This window comes from Ranitomeya imitator, chromosome 2, assembly GCF_032444005.1.
Source record: "Ranitomeya imitator isolate aRanImi1 chromosome 2, aRanImi1.pri, whole genome shotgun sequence".
In the NCBI taxonomy this organism is placed as follows: Eukaryota; Metazoa; Chordata; class Amphibia; order Anura; family Dendrobatidae; genus Ranitomeya; species Ranitomeya imitator.
This window is the reverse complement of record NC_091283.1, coordinates 381,926,438-381,946,751: the sequence shown is the minus strand read 5'-3', so window position 1 is coordinate 381,946,751 and position 20,314 is coordinate 381,926,438. Positions and strand designations below refer to the sequence as shown.

At 41.1% G+C, this 20,314-nt stretch overlaps 1 protein-coding gene across 1 annotated transcript in view; it reads right to left on the bottom strand.

Annotated features, from left to right (window-relative positions):
• Window positions 1–20,314, bottom strand: part of LOC138664073 (zinc finger protein 773-like) — a 44,533-nt gene that overhangs the window by 8,238 nt on the left and 15,981 nt on the right. The window contains exon 6 of the mRNA XM_069750500.1: window positions 12,026–12,116. Within this exon, the coding sequence (XP_069606601.1) occupies window positions 12,026–12,116 (91 nt within the window). The remainder of the gene's footprint in view (window positions 1–12,025; window positions 12,117–20,314) is intronic.

Here is a 20,314-nt window from a genome sequence, read left to right as displayed (position 1 = left end):
GGCCAAAGTGACGCTGCAGCGCAGACAGGTGAGCAGCAGCAGGGTGAGAGCGCCGAAAGTGCGCACTCACTGCACAGACTTTCGCGAGCAAATCAGACATATTTGGATAGTTCTTCAGGAAGCTCTGCACCACCAAGTTTAACACATGCACCAGGCAAGGGATGTGAGTCAAACCAGCTAGGCCCAGAGCTGCTACCAGATTTTGCCCATTATCGCAAACCACCAGGCCAGGCTTGAGGTTCACGGGCACCAACCACTCATCTATCTACTGTTTGATCCCTGTCCACAGCTCCTGCATGGTGTGAGACCTGTCCCCCAAACAGAGAAGTTTAAGAACTGCCTTCTGTCGTTTCCCCCTGGCTGTGCTGAAATTGGTGGTACAGGGCTCATTATGGTTAAATGAAGAGGTGGTGGAGGAAGCAGAGAATGGGGAAGAGGAGGTAACATGTACCAATAAACGTCCAGCAATCTTCGGTGGTGGTAGGGTATTGGCTGGAACGCCTTCATTCTCTGTTCCAGCCACCACTACATTGACCCAGTGGGCAGTTAGGGAGATGTAACGTCCCTGCCCATGCTTACTAGTCCACGTATCTGTTGTAACATGGATCTTGCTAGTGATGGTGTTGCGCAGTGCACATCTTATCTGGTCAGAAATGTGTGTGTGCAGGGCAGGGATGGCCTGCCTTGCAAAGTAGTGGTGGCTGGGAACAATGTACTGTGGGACAGCCACCGACATCAGTTTTTTTAAACTGTCCGTCTCCACCAGTCGGAATGGCAGCATTTCACAGGCCAGTAATTTAGAAATGCTGACATTTAGGCACATGGCTTGTGGGTGGTTAGGGTGGAATTTCCTCTTTCTCTCGAGGGTTTGGGGGATGGAGAGTTGAAAACTTTCATGGGACGGTGTAGACATGATTGGTGACACCGCTGGTGATATTACGGTCACATCCTCTCTTTGCAGGGAGGCAGGTGGCCCTTTTGAATGTGGTCGAGAGGAAGAGGCCAAGAATGCAGGAAAAGAGGGAACAGGTGGAGGCTCAGATTTGTTATACTCTTTAAGATGTGTACTCCACTGCACCTTTGCTTGGATTTGAGATGCCTGGTCATGCAAGTTGTGCTCAGGTTTAGAGTATTTACGCCACGCTTGAGGCTCTGATGGCACAGCTTGCAAATGACCTGCCGCTTGTCTTCACTACATTGGATGAAGAAGTCCCACGCAAGGTAGCTCCTTTGAGCTGGCTTTTGGGGGCCCATTTCCTTGGCACGGGGGACAGTAGCAGACAACGTACTGGCCATGGGCAGGCCGGTGTGCTTTTCCAGACTGCAGCCTCTTTTGCTGTGCTGATCAAGATCTATAAACACTTCCTCTTTCTCCAAACTGCACACGCCACTATGAGGCACTTAGATCCAAGTGTGGTTGAGGACCTCATCATCTTCCACCCAGTCCTGACCCCTTTCCTCCTTGATGGTCGTCACATTGCAGAAAGCCGCAGCAGTTGGTACCTGTTTTTCCTCATTCCCAGAGATGTGCTGCTTTGGCACACTGACCGTGTGCACTGGCCCTCCCACGTACTCATCCTCCGACAGAACGAGTGGTTGGGCATCAGTGCACTCAGTCTCTTTCATTTCTGAAAAATCTATTTAAAAAAAGAAATATCAAAAAATAAAAACGCTAAATAACAGCATATGAATACCTCTAACAATTATTCCTACAAAAACAAGGCAAATATCATATAATAATTTTATTAATCCAAATCACATGATAATTATTAAAAAACATAAATTGCACAACAGACAATTATAAAACCAAAGAATAAAAGGTGAAGTGAGAAACCTTGTACTCTGTGAGGAAAAAATCCTATTGCTCTGTACCATATAAATCTTGTATTCTGGCAAAATCACCGTGGCAAAATAAGGTAACTTAATAATCAAAAACCAATGTAAATACGTACACTGGGAAAAAAAGTATTTAGTTAGCCACCAATTGTGCAAGTTTTCCCACTTAAAAAGATGAGAGAGGCCTGTAATTGACATCATAGGTAGACAACAACTATGAGAGTCAAAATGAGAAAACAAATCCAGAAAAACATCTTTTCTGATTTGGCATGATTTATTTTGCAAATTATGGTGGAAAATAAGTATTTGGTCATTAACAAAAGTTCATCTCAATATTTTGTTATATATTCTTTGTTGGCAATGACAGAGGTCAAAAGCTTTCTTTAAGTCTTCATAAGGTTGGTGCACATTGTTGGTGGTATGTTGCCCCATTCCTCCATGCAGCTCTCCTCTAGAGCAGTGATGCTTTGGGCCTGTCACTGGGCAACACATACTTTCAACTTCCTCCAAAGTTTTTCTATGGGGTTGAGATCTGGAGACTGGCTAGGCCACTCCAAGACCTTCATATGCCTCTTACAAAGCCATTGCCCTGGCTGTGTGCTTGGGATCATTATCAAGCAGAAAGACCCATCCACATTTCATCTTCAATGCCCTTGCTGATTGAAGGAGGTTTGCACTCACGATACATGGCTCCATTCATTCTTTCATGTACACGGATCACTCGTCCTAGTCCCTTTGCAGAGAAACAGCCCCAAAGCATGATGTTGCCACCCCCATACTTCACAGTAGGTATGTTGTTCTTTCGATGCAACTCAGCATTCTGTCGCCTCCAAACACTACGAGTTTTGTTTCTACCAAATATAGCTCTGGCAAAAATTAAGAGACCACTGCACAGTTGCATAAAAAATCAGCTTCTCTACATGTCTGACAGCCATTCCATTCCAGTGTCAGTTGAATGCCAGAGTACACCTCATTCTACTCAATGTGCTTCTGATTAGGTGATCACTTGAACCAAATCTTATTTAATGAAGGAAAGTATAAAAAACACTGCTGTGGCGTTCACAATAATTTTGCAATAGGACAAGCTGGATGGGAAAACAAGTGCTAGTAATATCCCAAAAGTAATAGGAATGGAAAAATAACTTTTACCCATGCCAAAGGAGTTGAAAAGAAAAGTCTTGAGTGAGGAAAAGAAGGGCTCAATTCTGACTTTACTAGCAAAGGGACACAGTGAGCGTCATGTTGCCTCCATCCTTAAAATTTGTAAGACGGCAGGCCATTACAACAAGGTCAAGCAGCAGACATTGGGGACAAAGGAAAAATATGCGGCACTCACCCCAGAATAGCAGTGAAGATCGTGAACTTTATTGGAGAAGATGAAAGAAATACATCCGTCAGGACATGAGGTATACAGGAGGGTGCGGTATTGGAGTACGGACTCCAATACCGCACCCTCCTGTATACCTCATGTCCTGACGGATGTATTTCTTTCATCTTCTCCAATAAAGTTCACGATCTTCACTGCTATTCTGGGGTGAGTGCCGCATATTTTTCCTCTTTCCGAATGCACTTGGACTGTTGCTTGACATTTCTATGCAGAGCACCAAAGACCCCTAGCTTTCGTGACGCCTGACACTCAGCTGCTCATTACTAGTCCTGTCCATTGGACTTTGTATTGCTCTAGTGCCGTTCTATCTCTCTTACTCATTGTGGCTAGACATTGGGGACAACAAAGCTACAGACTGGCAGTGGGCAAAAATGACTCTCCACTGACCGGGATGACCGTCATCTTATTCGAATGTCACTCAGCAACCGCAGGATGACATCAAGTTACCTACAAAATGGCAAATGGCAGCTGGGGTGAAGTGCACGGCAAGAACAGTTTGTAACAGGCTCCTAGAGGCAGGACTCAAGTCATGTAACGCTAGAAAAAAGCCTTTCATCAATGAGAAGCAAAGGAGAGCCAGGCTGGAGTTGGCCAAAGACCATAAGAATTGGATCATAGATGACTGCAGTAAGGTAAGCTTCTTGATGAGTCTAATTTTCGGCTTTGCCAACACCTGGTCCTCTTATGGTTAGACGGAGACCTGGAAAGGCATAGAGCCACAGTGTCTTGCAGCCACTGTGAAATTTGGTGGAGGTTCGGTGATGATCTGGGGATGCTTCAGCAAGGCTGGAATTGGGCAAGTTGTTCTTTGCGAAGGACATATGAATCAAGCCGCATACAAGGTTATCCTGGAAAAACTGTTTATTTCCTTCTGCGCAGGCAATGTTCCCCAACTCTGAGGACTGGTTTTTCCAGCAGGACAATGCGCCATGCCACACAGCTAGGTCAAATCTCTGTCATGGCCAGCCCAATCTCCAGACCTGAACCCAATTGAAAACCTCTGGAATGTAATCAAGAGGAAGATGGATAGCCACAAGCCATCAAAACAAAGAAGAACTGCTTAAGTTTTTGTACCAGGAGTCGCATAAGGTCACCCAAAAGTATTGTGAAAGACTGGTGGAAAGCATGCCAAGACGCATGAAACCTGTGATTAAAAATCATGGTTATTCCACAAAGTATTGATTTCTGAACTTTCCAGAGTTAAATCATTAGTATTGTTGTTTGTAAATGATTATGAACTTGTTTGTTTTTTTGCATTATTTGAGGTCTGCAAGCAATGCATTTTTTTGTTATTTTGACCAATTCTCATTTTCAGAAAATAAATACAAAGTGTATTGCTTGAAACTTCGGAGACATGTTGTCAGTAGTTTATAGAATAAAAGAACAATTTATATTTTACTCAAAAACATACCTATAAAGAGAAAAATCAGACAAACTGAAAATTTGCCGAAATCTCAATTTGCGCATGCGCCGCCTCTGGCGGCCATTTTCCTGGAGGCCACAGCATCGAGGCAATGGAAGTGTGGGGCTCGGGGCTTTCACAAAATGTTGCTGGAGCCCCCGCACCACTGAACTTGCTGCATCGGGATAGGAGTGACATCATCGCCCTGCAGCATCGGACCACCGGAAGAATTGCCCGACTCCTGCTGCCACCTCACTAATTGTAAGTATAGCACATTCCGACTATAAGACGCACCCCCGTGCATCTTATAGTCCGAAAAATACGGTATATTATGACTGTATCGTTGTGATATTCTTTAGACTCAAGTAATTTATGCTATATACTTTAACAATTTGCCTTAAATACTCTGCACTTGCACTTTTGTATTGCTTGAGAAAGGTCTACACTTCTGGCCTGAAACGTCGCCACACACATAATATATATATATATATATATATATATATACATACAATACAGACCAAAAGTTTGGACACACCTTCTCATTTAAAGATTTTTCTGTATTTTCATGACTATTAAAATTGTACATTCACACTGAAGGCATCAAAACTATGAATTAACACATGTGGAATTATATACTTAACAAAAAAGTGTGAAACAACTGAAATTATGTCTTATATTCTAGGTTCTTCAAAGTAGACACCTTTTGCTTTGATGACTGCTATGCTTTGCACACTCTTAGCATTCCCTTGATGAGCTTCAAGAGGTAGTCACCGGGAATGGTCTTCCAACAATCTTGAAGGAGTTCCCAGAGATGCTTAGCACTTGTTGGCCCTTTTGCCTTCACTATGCAGTCCAGCTCACCCCAAACCATCTCGATTGGGTTTAGGTCTGGTGACTGTGGAGGCCAGGTCATCTGGTGTAGCACCCCATCACTCTCCTTCTAGGTCAAATAGCCCTTACACAGCCTGGAGGTGTGTTTGGGGTCACTGTCCTGTTGAAAAATAAAATGATGGTCCAACTAAACGCAAACCGGATGGAATAGCGTGCCGCTGCAAGATGCTGTGGTAGCCATGCTGGTTCAGTATGCCTTCAATGTTAAATAAATCCCCAACAGTGTCACCAGCAAAGCACCCCCACACATCACACCTCCTCCTCCATGCTTCCCAGTGGAAACCAGGCATGTAGAGTTAATCCGTTCACCTTTTCTGCACTGCACAAAGACACGGTGGTTGAAACCAAAGATCTCAAATTTGGACTCATCAGACCAAAGCACAGATTTCCACTTGTCTAATGTCCATTCCTTGTGTTCTTTAGCCCAAACAAGTCTCTTCTGCTTGTTACCTGTCCTTAGCAGTGGTTTCCTAGCAGCTTTTTTACCATTAAGGCCTGCTGCACAAAGTCTCCTCTTAACAGTTGTTGTAGAGATGTGTCTGCTGTTAGAACTCTGTGTGGCATTGACCTGGTCTCTAATCTGAGCTGCTGTTAACCTGCGATTTCTGAGGCTTGTGACTCGGATAAACTTATCCTCAGAAGCAGAGGTCTTCCTTTCCTGGGGTGGTCCTCATGTGAGCCTATTTTCTTTGTAGCGCTTGATGGTTTTTGCCACTGCAGATGGGGACACTTTCAAAGTTTTCCCAATTTTTCAGACTGACTGACCTTCATTTCTTAAAGTAATGATGGCCACTCATTTTTCTTTACTTAGCTGCTTTTTTCTTGCCATAGTACAAATTCTAACAGTCTATTCAGTAGGACTATCAGCTGTGTATCCACCAGACTTCTGAACACAACTGATGGACCCCATTTATAAGTCAAGAAATCCCACTTATTAAACCTGACAGGGCACACCTGTGAAGTGAAAACCATTCCCGGTGACTACCTCTTGAAGCTCATCAAAAGAATGCCAGGAGTGTGCAAAGCAGTCATCAAAGCAAAAGGTGGCTACTTTGAAGAACCTAGAATATAAGACATAATTTCACTTGTTTCACACTTTTTGTTAAGTATATAATTCCACATGTGTTAATTCATAGTTTTGATGCCTTCAGGTGGGAATGTACAATTTTCATAGTCATGAAAATACAAAAAAATCTTTAAATGAGATGGCGTGTCCAAATGTTTGGTCTGCACTGTATATATATATATATATATATATATATATATGCATATATATGTATATATATATATATATATATATACACACACGGACATACATACATGTGCCACGGACATACATACATGTGCTTCCCACAAAATCAGGATATCAAAAAGTTAATTTATTTCAGTTCTTCAATGCAAAAAGTGAAGCTCATATATTAAATAGAGTCATTACAAACAGAGTGATCTATTTCGAGTGTTTATTTCTGTTAATGTTGATGATTATCGCTTACAGCCAATGAAAACCCAAAAGTTACTATACACTTATCTCTCGGCACCGTTAAAAATTTAAGAATTTTTTTTGCCGGAGTACAAGTTTGATATGGCACGGAACAATAGGATCTTTTCCCTCAGAGTACAAGCTTTATATGGCACAGGACAATAGAATATTTTTCCTCAGAGTACATCTTTTACATGGCACAGAGCAATAGGATTTTTTTGCCACATAGCCCAATTTTTATATGGCACCGAGAAATAGGATTTTTGGCCACAGAGATCAAGGTTTTAATGCAACAGCTCAACAGGATTTTTTTGCCAGAGTACAAGGTTTTATATGGCTCACAGCAATAGGACTTTTTGTCTCAAAGAAAAAGGTTTTTATGCAACAGAAGAATAGAATTTATTGCTAGAGTACAATTTTTTTATGGCACAGAGTAAGTTTTTTTTTCCCCCCAAAGAGTCTATGCTTTTTATGAAACAGAGCAATGTTTTTTTTTGCCACAGTACAACGTTATATGGCACAGAGAAATATGATTTTCTGGCAGAGTACAAGTTTTATAATGCACAGAACAATAGGATTTTTTGCCAGATTACAAGTTTTACATGTCACAAAGCAAAAGGTTTCCATGCAAGCTATAGGATTTTTTTTTGAGGAATATAAGGTTTATATGGCACAGAGCAACAGGACCTTTTTCCTCAGTACGAGGTTTATATGGCTCAGAGTAATAGGACCTTTTTCCTCAGTGTATGAGTTTTATATGGCTCAGAGCAATAGGAACTTTTTCCTCAGAGAACGAGGTTTATATGGCACAGAGTAGTAGGACCTTTTTCCTCAGAGAACAAGGTTTATATGGCTCAGAGCAATAGGAACTTTTTCCACAGAGATCGAGGTTTATATGGCACAGAGTAATAGGACCTTTTTCCTCAGAGAACGAGGTTTATATGGCAGAGTATTAGGACCTTTTTCCTCAGAGAATGAGGTTTATATGGCACAGAGTAATAGGACCTTTTTCCTCAGAGAACGAGGTTTATATGGCACAGAGTAATAGGACCTTTTTCCTCAGAGTACGAGGTTTATATGGCACAGAGCACTAGGATTTTTTGCCTCAGAGTGCGAGGTTTATATGGCACAGAGCAATAGGACCTTTTTCCTCAGAGAACGAGGTTTATATGGCACAGAGTAATAGGACCTTTTTCCTCAGAGATCGAGGTTTATATGGCACAGAGTATTAGGACCTTTATCCTCAGAGAACGAGGTTTATATGGCACAGAGTAATAGGACCTTTTTCCTCAGAGTACGAGGTTTATATGGCACAGAGCAATAGGATTTTTTGCCTCAGAGTGCGAGGTTTATATGGCACAGAGCAATATGACCTTTTTCCTCAGAGTACGAGGTTTATATGGCACAGAGCAATAGGACCTTTTTCCTCAGAGTACGAGGTTTATATGGCACAGAGTATTAGGACCTTTTTTCTCAGAAAACGAGGTTTATATGGCACAGAGTAATAGGACCTTTTTCCTCAGAGTACGAGGTTTATATGGCACAGAGTATTAGGACCTTTTTCCTCAGAAAACGAGGTTTATATGGCACAGAGTAATAAGACCTTTTTCCTTAGAGATCGAGGTTTATATGGCACAGAGTATTAGGACCTTTTTCCTCAGAGAATGAGGTTTATATGGCACAGAGTAATAGGACCTTTTTCCTCAGAGTACGAGGTTTATATGGCTCAGAGCAATAGGGCTTTTTTCCTCAGAGAACGAGGTTTATATGGCACAGAGTATTAGGGCCTTTTTCCTCAGAGAACGAGGTTTATATGGCACAGAGTAATAGGACCTTTTTCCTCAGAGTACGAGGTTTATATGGCACAGAGCACTAGGGTTTTTTGCCTCAGAGTGCGAGGTTTATATGGCACAGAGCAATAGGACCTTTTTCCTCAGAGAACGAGGTTTATATGGCACAGAGTAATAGGGCCTTTTTCCTCAGAGATTGAGGTTTATATGGCACAGAGTAATAGGACCTTTTTCCTCAGAGTACAAGGTTTATATGGCACAGAGCAATAGGATTTTTTGCCTCAGAGTGCGAGGTTTATATGGCACAGAGCAATATGACCTTTTTCCTCAGAGTACGAGGTTTATATGGCACAGAGCAATAGGACCTTTCTTCTCAGAGTAAGAGGTTTATATGGCACAGAGTATTAGGACCTTTTTCCTCAGAAAACGAGGTTTATATGGCACAGAGTAATAGGACCTTTTTCCTCAGAGATCGATGTTTATATGGCACAGAGTATTAGGACCTTTTTCCTCAGAGTACGAGGATTATATGGCTCAGAGCCATATAGGATTTTTGGATTTTTCACCAGAGTACAAGTTTTATATGGCACATAACAATATGATTTTTTTTGCCACAAAGTACAAGTTTTATATGGCACAGAACAATATGATTTTTTGCTACAGAGAACAAGGTTTCTATGCAACAAAGCAATAGGATTTTTTGCCAGAGTTCAAGGTTTATATGGCACAGAGCTACAGGCTTTTATGCCACCGACAGCAAGTTTTTTCCCCAAAAAGTCCATGCTTTTTATGTATGCGAAAACAACAGAAAACCCCACAAGTGACCCCATTTTGGAAACTACACCCCCTCAAGAAACATAGTTCGAGGTGTGATGAGCACCTTGAACCCATAGATGCTTCAAAGATATTTATAACATTGAGCAGTAAAAACAAAAAAAAAATTTTTTTCGGCAAAAACATTGCTTTACTCCCAAATTTTTCATTTTCACAAGGGTAACAGGAGAAAATGGACCATACAACTATTTGAGCAATTTCTCCTGAGTACACCGACACCTCATATGTAGTGATGAGCGAGTATACTCGTTGCTCGGGTTTGCCAGAGCATGCTCAAGTGGTCTCCGAGTATTTGTGAGTGCTCGGAAATTTAGTTTTTCTCGACACAGCTGCATGATTTGCCTAGTTGCTAGGTTATCCCCACATGTATTCAAGCTGTCTAGCAGTTGCAAATCATGCAGCTGAGGCAACGAAAACTAAATCTCCAAGCACTCACAAATACTCTAAGGCCAACTGAGCGTGCTTGGGCAAACCCGAACAACGAGTATACTCGCTCATCACTCCTCATATGTGGTGGAATGCTACTGATTAGGTTCATGGCAGGGCTTGGAAGGGATGTTGCACCATTTGGCTTTTGGAATGCAAAATTTGCTGGGATCGATAGTGGATACCATGTTGCATTTGCAAAGCCCCTGAGGTGCTTCACAGAATTTTAAAATGTTGAGCAGTGAAAATGAAAAAAAAAAAATTCCTGCAAAAGGGTTGCTTTAGCCCCAAGTTTTTCCTTTTCAGAAGACCCCAAAATGTATTATTCAATTTCTCCTGAGTACGCCGATACCCCATATGTGGTGGAAAACTAATGTTTAGGTGCTCCAAAAGGGAAGTGCCAATTGAATTCTAGAGCGCAATTTTGGCTGGAATAGTTTGCCGATGCCAAGTCAAATTTGAAGAGTTGCTAACATGCCAAAACAGCAGAAACCCACACAAGTGACCCCATTTTGGAAACTACACCTCTTAAGGAATTCATTAAGGGGGATAGTGAGCTTTTCTAACCTTCAGGCGATTCACTGAACTGTTGAAAGGCAACCTACACATGTACTTAAGCTGGCTAACACATGTAAATCATTCAGCTGCGGCAAGAAAAACAAAATCTCCGAGTACTAAAAAATATTCGGAGGACACCAGAGCATGCTCGACAAAATCTCGAGTAACGAGTATATTCGCTCATCACTAATAATGAACTAAAACCAGCAATTTAGGAATTGTTTTTGCATTGTTTAATTCTGAAAACTATACATTTTTTATTTTTCTAGTGATGGAGCTGTATGGTGGCTTGTTTTTTGCTGGACAAGATTACATGGTCAGCGATACCACTCTTTTTTTTCTACATTTGACTTTTAGACTGCATTTTATTACACTTTTTGTATGGAGGTATGATGAAAAAGCATAGTTTTTTTGCCATATTATTTACTTTTGTTCACTGAAGGTCTTTCCAGTAACGTATTTTTTGGTATAATATCCTTTACATTTGTTTCTAATCTTTTTAAACTTTTTAAAACTTGTTTACTTAGTCTCTCTATGAGACTAACTTATTTCTCTGATCGCTGCCATAACGCATTGCTAGTATTGCAATGCATTATACCTGTCAGTGTTACACTGACAGAAGCCTCTTAGACCATACTGAGTGCATGATCTAAACAGACCACCATAGCTGGCAGACCCGAAAGTCTTCATGACGACCTCAGGTTGCCATGACAACGATCAGCAGCAACGCATTGACGTTCCGGTGTTGCCTATTGCGTGAGAAAGGAAGTAATCTCCCTCTACTTGCCTCCCAAATGCTATGATTGATATCGATCATGGCATTTAGGGGATTAAACAGCTGAGGGTAGTGCAGGCTCGACTGTCACTTAAAGGGAACCTGCCATAAGAAAATGCTATTAAGCTTCAGATGTGGGGTTAATTACAGGTTAATAGTGTTACTATGCTGGCCGGTGCCTGCACATAGCCGAACACTCCGGGGATAAAATGAACTTTATTCCTTCTAGCAGTGTTCAGGTTTAAGTCATAGGGTGGCGCCGGCGCCCGTACAGTTCAGTCACTGCTCTGTGTATAGTGAGTGGCGGCTATCTCTTAAACATAACAGTGCAGTCCGGTAATGCAGACTGGTAATGTTTCTGTTTTCCCTGACACTATCAATCATCTGAACTATAGTTAGAGACATCCACTAAGCACAGCGTTACACAGGACTGTGAATACAAACATCTCCCTATTACCGACAAAATGGTGGAAAAAAAACTCTTTTATTTAAGCGTTACAATTTTAAAAGTAGTATCTATATTAATATTATTTATCCACATGAAAAGATATTGTGTGAATTTATGGTATCAAGTTAAACATCTAATTCTACAAATAATAACAGAGTAGAATCTGTGACTTCTCTGCATTTAGTGGTCACTACTCACCTGTGCGGTTATCTGTAGGAATCTCCTCTTTACACCGCTCATCACCCTTCACATATGTCTCTGTAGTATTAATATGGGTCAGATCTTTACCCTGAAACAAATATTGGAAAAGTCACAGACAGATGAAAACTTAATATGATGACCAAAAATAACAGCAGTAGTTATCACATATCTGCAGGGCTTCGATATAAATCCATCTTGTTGGCTCCTAGTTCTAAGCCGTAGTCTCCATAACTAGAAAATTGTGAGAAGATCCAGACAACATCTAATGTTTATGAGCAGCTTTATCCTGACATCTCCAACAGGTATAAAACATACACTGAATGGTCACATTATCAGAGACATCCATCTAGTAGCACATAGGGTCTTCTTTGGTCTTCAGAACCTCAGCAATTCATTGCGTCATAGATTCCATTAAGAGAAGAAATAGTTCATCAGAAATATTGGCCCATCCTGACAGGATTGCTCCTTTGCCCTATGACGTTTAGTTTTTTCTATTTTCCTTAGACATCAATCTCAATGGAACTGGTGTTATAGCCCATCCTTGCTAAGGAAGGACGTGTGCATTCAGACACATTAGTTAGACACTAGCCAACTTACATGACTTTGCTTCAGCTGTTGATCGGAACGATTTGTAATCTTCTCAGAGTTGTTTACGTCCTCAAATCAATTTTTGTTGGATGCTTTTCCTCAATTTTACCTTCTCAGTATTTTCTAGACACATTTATATGTAAAAAGCCCATGAGCAGAGGTCACACTGCATACAGTGGCTTGTTAATGTATTCACCCTCCTTGGCTTTTTACTCATTTTGTTATATTACAATCTGTGTTTAAATATTTTTGTAATTTGATTTGTGTGTGATGCATCAGCACTAAATAGTCTAAGTTGGTGAAGTGAAGTGAGAAAAATATAGGCATCAATTATATTTATGGGACCAAATAACTAAAATTTGGCATGTGCATATGTATTCAACCCTTTTGCGAAGAAGCCCCAACAAATTTCTGATGCAAGCAATTACCTTCATAAGTTAATGAAGGTAACAGTGAAAGAAAGTCCTCCTGTGTGAAATCTAAGGGTATATTCCCACGGTCAGTAACCGGCAGCGCTTTGAATGCAGCATATGTCCGCTGCGTCCAAAGCGCTGCCAGCTTTTGTACGCACGCGATTCCGCATGTGTTCATTGAACTGTTCGGAATCACCGTGTCCTATACATTGGACTGTGATATTTATCTTGCGGAGACTGAGCATCTCCGCAAGTTAAATAGACATGCTGCGGTCTGGAAAGACGCGCCACATGTCCGTCTTCGCAGGGAAGCCGGAGGCGTCCATGCACGCATAGTGAAGATGGGATTTCTTGAAATCACGTCCACCATGCTGTAACATCTAGCAACTGCGGATGTACGCAGCGTCCAACCTGCAGCGTTTACTGACCGTGGGAACATACCCTAAGTGTCACATGGTCTGTCAGCATATACAAAGCTTTTCTGAAAGGCCACATAGGCTGCAACACTAGGCCAAATTTTACAATCCTGTCCAGCGTCACCTTATGTGGTAATAACTCTGGAAGGCTTCAACAGATCCCACTGATTCTGAGATTGTTCTCTTGTGACATATTGTACTCATGATAGTGGTAAAATTTGTTCGATATGACTTGCATTTATTTGTGAAAAAATCGGAAATTTGGTGAAAATTTTGTAATTTTCAAACTTTTAGTTTTTATGCCCTTAAACCAGAGAATTATATCGCCCAAAATACTTAATAACATTTTCCACATGTCTACTTCAATTAGCACAATTTTTTGAAACATAATGTTTTTGCTAGAAAGTTAAAAGGGTTAAAAGTTGACCTGTGATTTTGAACTTTTCAAGCATAATTTACAAAACCATTTTTTAGGGACTACATCACATTTGAAGTGACTTTTAAGGAAATTGACACCATTCTAAAAACTGCATCCTTCAAGGTGCTCATAACCACATTCAAGAAGTTTATTAACCCTTCAGGTGCTTCACAGGAAATGCTGCAATGTGGAGAGAAAAAATGATCATTTAACTTTTTCTTTCACAATAATTTTACTTTAGACCCAAATTTCTTTATTTTCAAAAGAGTAACAGGAGAAAATGGTCCCCAAAATTTGTTGTGAAATTTCTACTGAGTATGTGCCGAACCGAGTATAAGCCAAGACCCCTAATTTTGCCACAAAAAACTGGGAAAACTTAATGACTCAAGTATAAGCCTAGGGTGGAAATGCAGTAGCTACTGGTAAATGTCAAAAATAAAAATAGATACCAATAAAAGTAAAATTAATTGAGACATCAGTAGGTTAAGTGTTTTTGAATATCCATATTGAATCAGGAGCCCCATATAATGCTCCATACAGTTCATGATGGGCCCCATAAGATGCTCCATATTAAAATATGCCCCATATAATGCTGCACAAATGTTGATTATGACCCCATAAGATGCTCCATACAGACATTTGCCCCATATAATGTTGCACAAATGCTGATTATGGCCCCATAAGATGCTCCATACAGACATTTGCCCCATATAATGCTGCACAAATGCTGATTATGGCCCCATAAGATGCTCCATACAGACATTTGCCCCATATAATGCTCCACAAATGCTGATTATGGCCCCATAAGATGCTCCGTGCAGACATTTGCCCCATATAATGCTCCACAAATGCTGATTATGGCCCCATAAGATGCTCCATGCAGACATTTGCCACATATAATGCTCCACAAATGCTGATTATGGCCCCATAAGATGCTCCATACAGACATTTGCCACATATAATGCTGCACAAATGCTGATTATGGCCCCATAAGATGCTCCATACAGACATTTGCCCCATATAATGCTCCACAAATGCTGATTATGGCCCCATAAGATGCTCCATACAGACATTTGCCCTGTATAATACTCCACAAATGCTGATTATGGCCCCATATGATGCTTTATACAGACATTTGCCCCATATGCTGTTGCTGCGATAAAAAAAAAATCACATACTCACCTCTCGTCGCTCAGGCCCCCAGCACTTGCTATAGTCACCTTTCCGCGTTCCACACTAATCGCATCATTGCGCCCTGTGACCTGAGCATCACTGCAGAGGACGCGGAAGATGGAGCCCGGCGGTGGAACGCGGACAGGTGAATATCGCGCAATGCCCCCGTTATACTCACCTGCTCCTGGCGCCGTCCCTACACGTCCCTGGTTCTCGCTCATTACAGTAATGAATATGCGGCTCCACCCTTATGGTAGTGGAGTCGGGTCCATATTCATTACTGTAGTGAGCGGTACCATGTGACCGCTCAACGCTGGAAGAAGCTGCCGGCGCCTGGAGAACCAGGGACGTGCAGGTACTGGGCCAGGAGCAGGTGAGTATGATTAGACAGCTGCCGCTCCCCCTCCCCTGCCGACCCCTGGGAATGACTTGAGTATAAGCCGAGAGGGGCAATTTCAGCCTGAAAAAAATGGGCTGAAATTCTCGGCTCATACTCGAGTATATACGGTATGTCGATACCCAATATGGGGAAAAAGTACTGTTTGTACGCACGGCAGGGCTTGGGAGGAAAGAAGCACAGTTTGACTTTTTGAATGCAAAATTGTCTGGAATAATGCCATGTGTCACGTTTGGAGAGCCCTTGATGTGCCTAAACAGTGGAAACCCTCACAAGTGACCCCATTTTGTAAACTAGACCCATCAAAGAACTTATCTAGATGTGTGGTGAGCACCTTGAACCCACAGGTGCCTCACAGAAATTTATTACATTGAGCTGCAAAAAATTTTCCCATTTGGATTTGGGAGCGTATTTCACTTTTCCAGAGCCTTTATGCTATGAATAATGTGGAAGACCCCTATAATTCCATTGACAGTTAAAGGACCTGAGTAGGGGTTTTTTTATGGATTGATTTGAAGCTTTTGTTAGGAACATTTTACATGGTATTTTGGATCACATTTATCCACTGTTTTGTGCTGAGCACTTACTTCAGGGTTTCCATCTTAATCTCCAAGTGACATGATTCAGATGAAACCCAGAAGGATCTATTCACTATAACGAGGCAGCAGTTACTTGGTCTGGCCTCTATTCAGCAGTGTCCTTTTCAGAAGTGCACAAAACTCTGACCAACTGTGCTTTTATGCACGCCTAAAAAGACAGACACAGCCGAAAGACAGGACAGACAGCGTCCACAGTGACTCCATCTGCCTTCAGTGTAAGTGCTCAGCGTAGAGAGCAGGATAAATACACAGATCAGAAAAGAAAATTTTTTCAAGAGCTGTTTTGGTTATTCCATGTAATCTTTAGGTTTTTAAGTGCGCTGAATCCGAAGATGACCTTTGTTTTGTCATAGGACATCATGTTTTCTGACAATTTAAGTAACTATGTTAAATAAGAAAATACCTCAAAATTAATGAAAATAGACTCTTAAAATTATTTTATTACAAATTTTTCATGAAAATAATTTTTTAACTCACTAACAACAATCGATTCTTTTTCCCTGTGAGGCTTCTCTTGGTACATTTACGTTTGTGAGTAGCATCTGGAATATCTCTCTGAAGCGTCCAACAGTAGTCTGCCATCATTGTAATGCTCCATCTTCCCTGGTATCTTCTTTCCATCTCTTTAATGTCCTGGTGGAATTGTTCATCTTGCTCTTCACTCACAGCTCCCAAATTTTCAGGAAAGTTGTCATGGTGGGAATGGAGGACATGCACTTTCAAACTCATCAGGCATCCTAAAGCTTGAAATGCTTTCAGCATTCGTCCGACGATTTTTTTTATAGTCAGGGTCTTTGTTATTGCCTAAAAATTTCTCTACGACCTCTTTAAATGCAAACCACCCTTCTTTTTGAGGATGCATCATGATATTGATAAACTCTTGATCAGCTATAAGCCTTTTAATGTCTGGTCCGACGAATACACCTTCCTTCAATTTTGCCTCCGAGAGGCCTGGAAACTTGGTGACCAAGTATTTGAAGCATTCTCCATCTTTTGGAAGTGATCTTATGAATTGCTTCATCAATCCCAATTTTATGTGAAGAGGTGGTAGAATAACTTTATGGGGAGGAACCAAAGTTTCTCGGAGGACATTTTTTTCACTAACTGTGAGCACCCTCAGCTGCCATTTCTTCTTGGTCCAGTGATTTTGTCGGTCTCGTCGGTCCCATAGACACAGAAAACAAGGGTATTTGGTATAACTAGCTTGTTGCCCGAGCAGCATGCACAAGACTTTCAAATCCCCGCACACTTGCCAACCGTGGTCTTCATATTTAAGTTTACGAAGAACCAATTCCAAGTTCTCGTAGGTTTTCTTGAGGTGTACAGAATGACCTACAGGGATGGAAGCATAAAAACCGCCGTTGTGGAGTAAAACTGCTTTGGGACTTCTTTTTGAAGTCTATAAAAAGACGCCATTGCACTGAATCATATTGGATTTTGAATTGACCCATCAAACCTTCGACATCGATGCAATAAACCAACTTATCTTCCTGAGCAAAGTAAGGAACCAACTCGTTTTCACGATGTCTGAACCATGAAAAAGACACTCCTGGCAACAATAAATTCTTGCTTTTGAGCCTTGATCAGAGTAACTCAGCGGCATCTTTGGGAAGATTCAAGTCTCTTACCAAATCATTCATCTCCTCCTGGGAAAACAATTTTGTTCTTGTATCATCTTCAAAGTCAGAACTTGATTCATCATCTGGTTCAGGTATGACTCCACCTTCATCGGAGCTAGTTTTCTCTTCCAAGGTATCAGGGGCCTTGGGTACTGGTATATCTGTGCCATGGGGGATGGGATAAATTGCTGAGTGAATATTGGGGTATGAAATGGAATGCTTCCATTTTGAATTATACCCTTTCACATCGCATGAACAAAAGTAACAATCGTCACTATGTTTCTTTTGCTCTCGCCATACCATAGGAATCCCATAACGGAAAGCTTTTTTCTTACCCTTGAACCAATTTTGGAGGTCCTCAACACACCATTTGCACACTTTATGAGGTGCCCAAGCTTTATCTTGATCTCCAAGCTTTAGTCCGAAATAAGCGAAGTATACTTTTTTCACAAAGTTTGTAATATTCAGCTGTTGCTTCAACACTGTATATTCACCACAAATGTAACAGAAACTGTCAGGCGAATTAATACACTCCCGCTGAGCCATAATGCTAATTTTGGGAAACACGGTTGAATATGACAAGTTAACACGAATTGAGATGAAAAAGTGCAAACAGGCGAGAACCAAGATAAAACAATTGAATCAAGCCCCGGCATGTCAGAGCCTGCTCGTTCAGCTTGCAACATGTTGATGCTGGTTTCATTAGCTCACTCTGAAAGTTCTTTTCTTTGAAAGTTATATTTTTTTGGCATTGTATATCTTCAATACATTGATGTGAATTAACCCCTTTACCCCCAAGGGTGGTTTGCACGTTAATGACCAGGCCAATTTTTACAATTCTGACCACTGTCCCTTTATGAGGTTATAACTCCGAAACGCTTCAACGGATCCTGGTGATTCTGACATTGTTTTCTCGTGACATATTGTACTTCATGATAGTGGTAAAATTTCTTTGATAGTACCTGCGTTTATTTGTGAAAAAAACGGAAATTTGGCGAAAATTTTGAAAATTTCGCAATTTTCAAACTTTGAATTTTTATGCAATTAAATCACAGAGATATGTCACACAAAATACTTAATAAGTAACATTTCCCACATGTCTCCTTTACATCAGCATAATTTTGGAACCAATTTTTTTTTTTGTTAGGGAGTTATAAGGGTTAAAAGTTGACCAGCAATTTCTCATTTTTACAACACCATTTTTTTTTAGGGACCACGTCTCATTTGAAGTCATTTTGAGGGGTCTATATGATAGAAAATGCCCAAGTGTGACACCATTCTAAAAACTGCACCCCTCAAGGTGCTCAAAACCACATTCAAGAAGTTTATTAACCCTTCAGGTGTTTAATAGGAATTTTTGGAATGTTTAAATAAAAATGAACATTTAACTTTTTCACACAAAAAATTTACTTCAGCTCCAATTTGTTTTATTTTACCAAGGGTAACAGGAGAAATTGGACCCAAAAAGTTGTTGTCCAATTTGTCCTGAGTACGCTGATACCCCATATGTGGCAGTAAACCACTGTTTGGGCGCATGGGAGAGCTCGGAAGGGAAGGAGCGCTATTTGACTTTTCAATGCAAAATTGACAGGAATTGAGATGGGACGCCATGTTGCGTTTGGAGAGCCACTGATGTGCCTAAACATTGAAACCCCCCACAAGTGACACCATTTTGGAAAGTAGACCCCCTAAGGAACTTATCTGGATGTGTGGTGAGCACTTTGACCCACCAAGTGCTTCACAGAAGTTTATAATGCAGAACCGTAAAAATAAAAAATCATATTTTTTCACAAAAATTATATTTTTGCCCCCAATTTTTTATTTTTCCAAGGGTAAGAGAAGAAATTGGACCTCAAAAGTTGTTGTCCAATTTGTCCTGAGTACGCTGATACCCCATATGTGGCAGTAAACCACTGTTTGGGCGCATGGGAGAGCTCGGAAGGGAAGGAGCGCCGTTTGACTTTTCAATGCAAAATTGACAGGAATTGAGATGGGACGCCATGTTGCGTTTGGAGAGCCACTGATGTGCCTAAACATTGAAACCCCCCACAAGTGACACCATTTTGGAAAGTAGACCCCCTAAGGAACTTATCTGGATGTGTGGTGAGCACTTTGACCCACCAAGGGCTTCACAGAAGTTTATAATGCAGAGCCATAAAAATAAAACAAAATTTTTTTCCCACAAAAATTATTTTTTAGCCCCCAGTTTTGTATTTTCCCTAGGGTAACAGGAGAAATTGGACCCCAAAAGTTGTTGTCCAATTTGTCCTGAGTACGCTGATACCCCATATGTGGGGGGGAACCACCGTTTGGGCGCATGGGAGGGTTCGGAAGGGAAGGAGCGCCATTTGGAATGCAGACTTAGATGGAATGGTCTGCAGGCGTCACATTGCGTTTGCAGAGCCCCTAATGTACCTAAACAGTAGAAACCCCCCACAAGTGACACCATTTTGGAAAGTAGACCCCCTAAGGAACTCATCTTGATGTGTTGTGAGAGCTTTGAACCCCCAAGTATTTCACTACAGTTTATAACGCAGAGCCATGCAAATAAAAAATATTTTTTTTTCCACAAAAATTATATTTTAGCCCCCAGTTTTGTATTTTTCCAAGGTTAGCAGGAGAAATTGGACCCTAAATGTTGTTGTCCAATTTGTCCTGAGTAC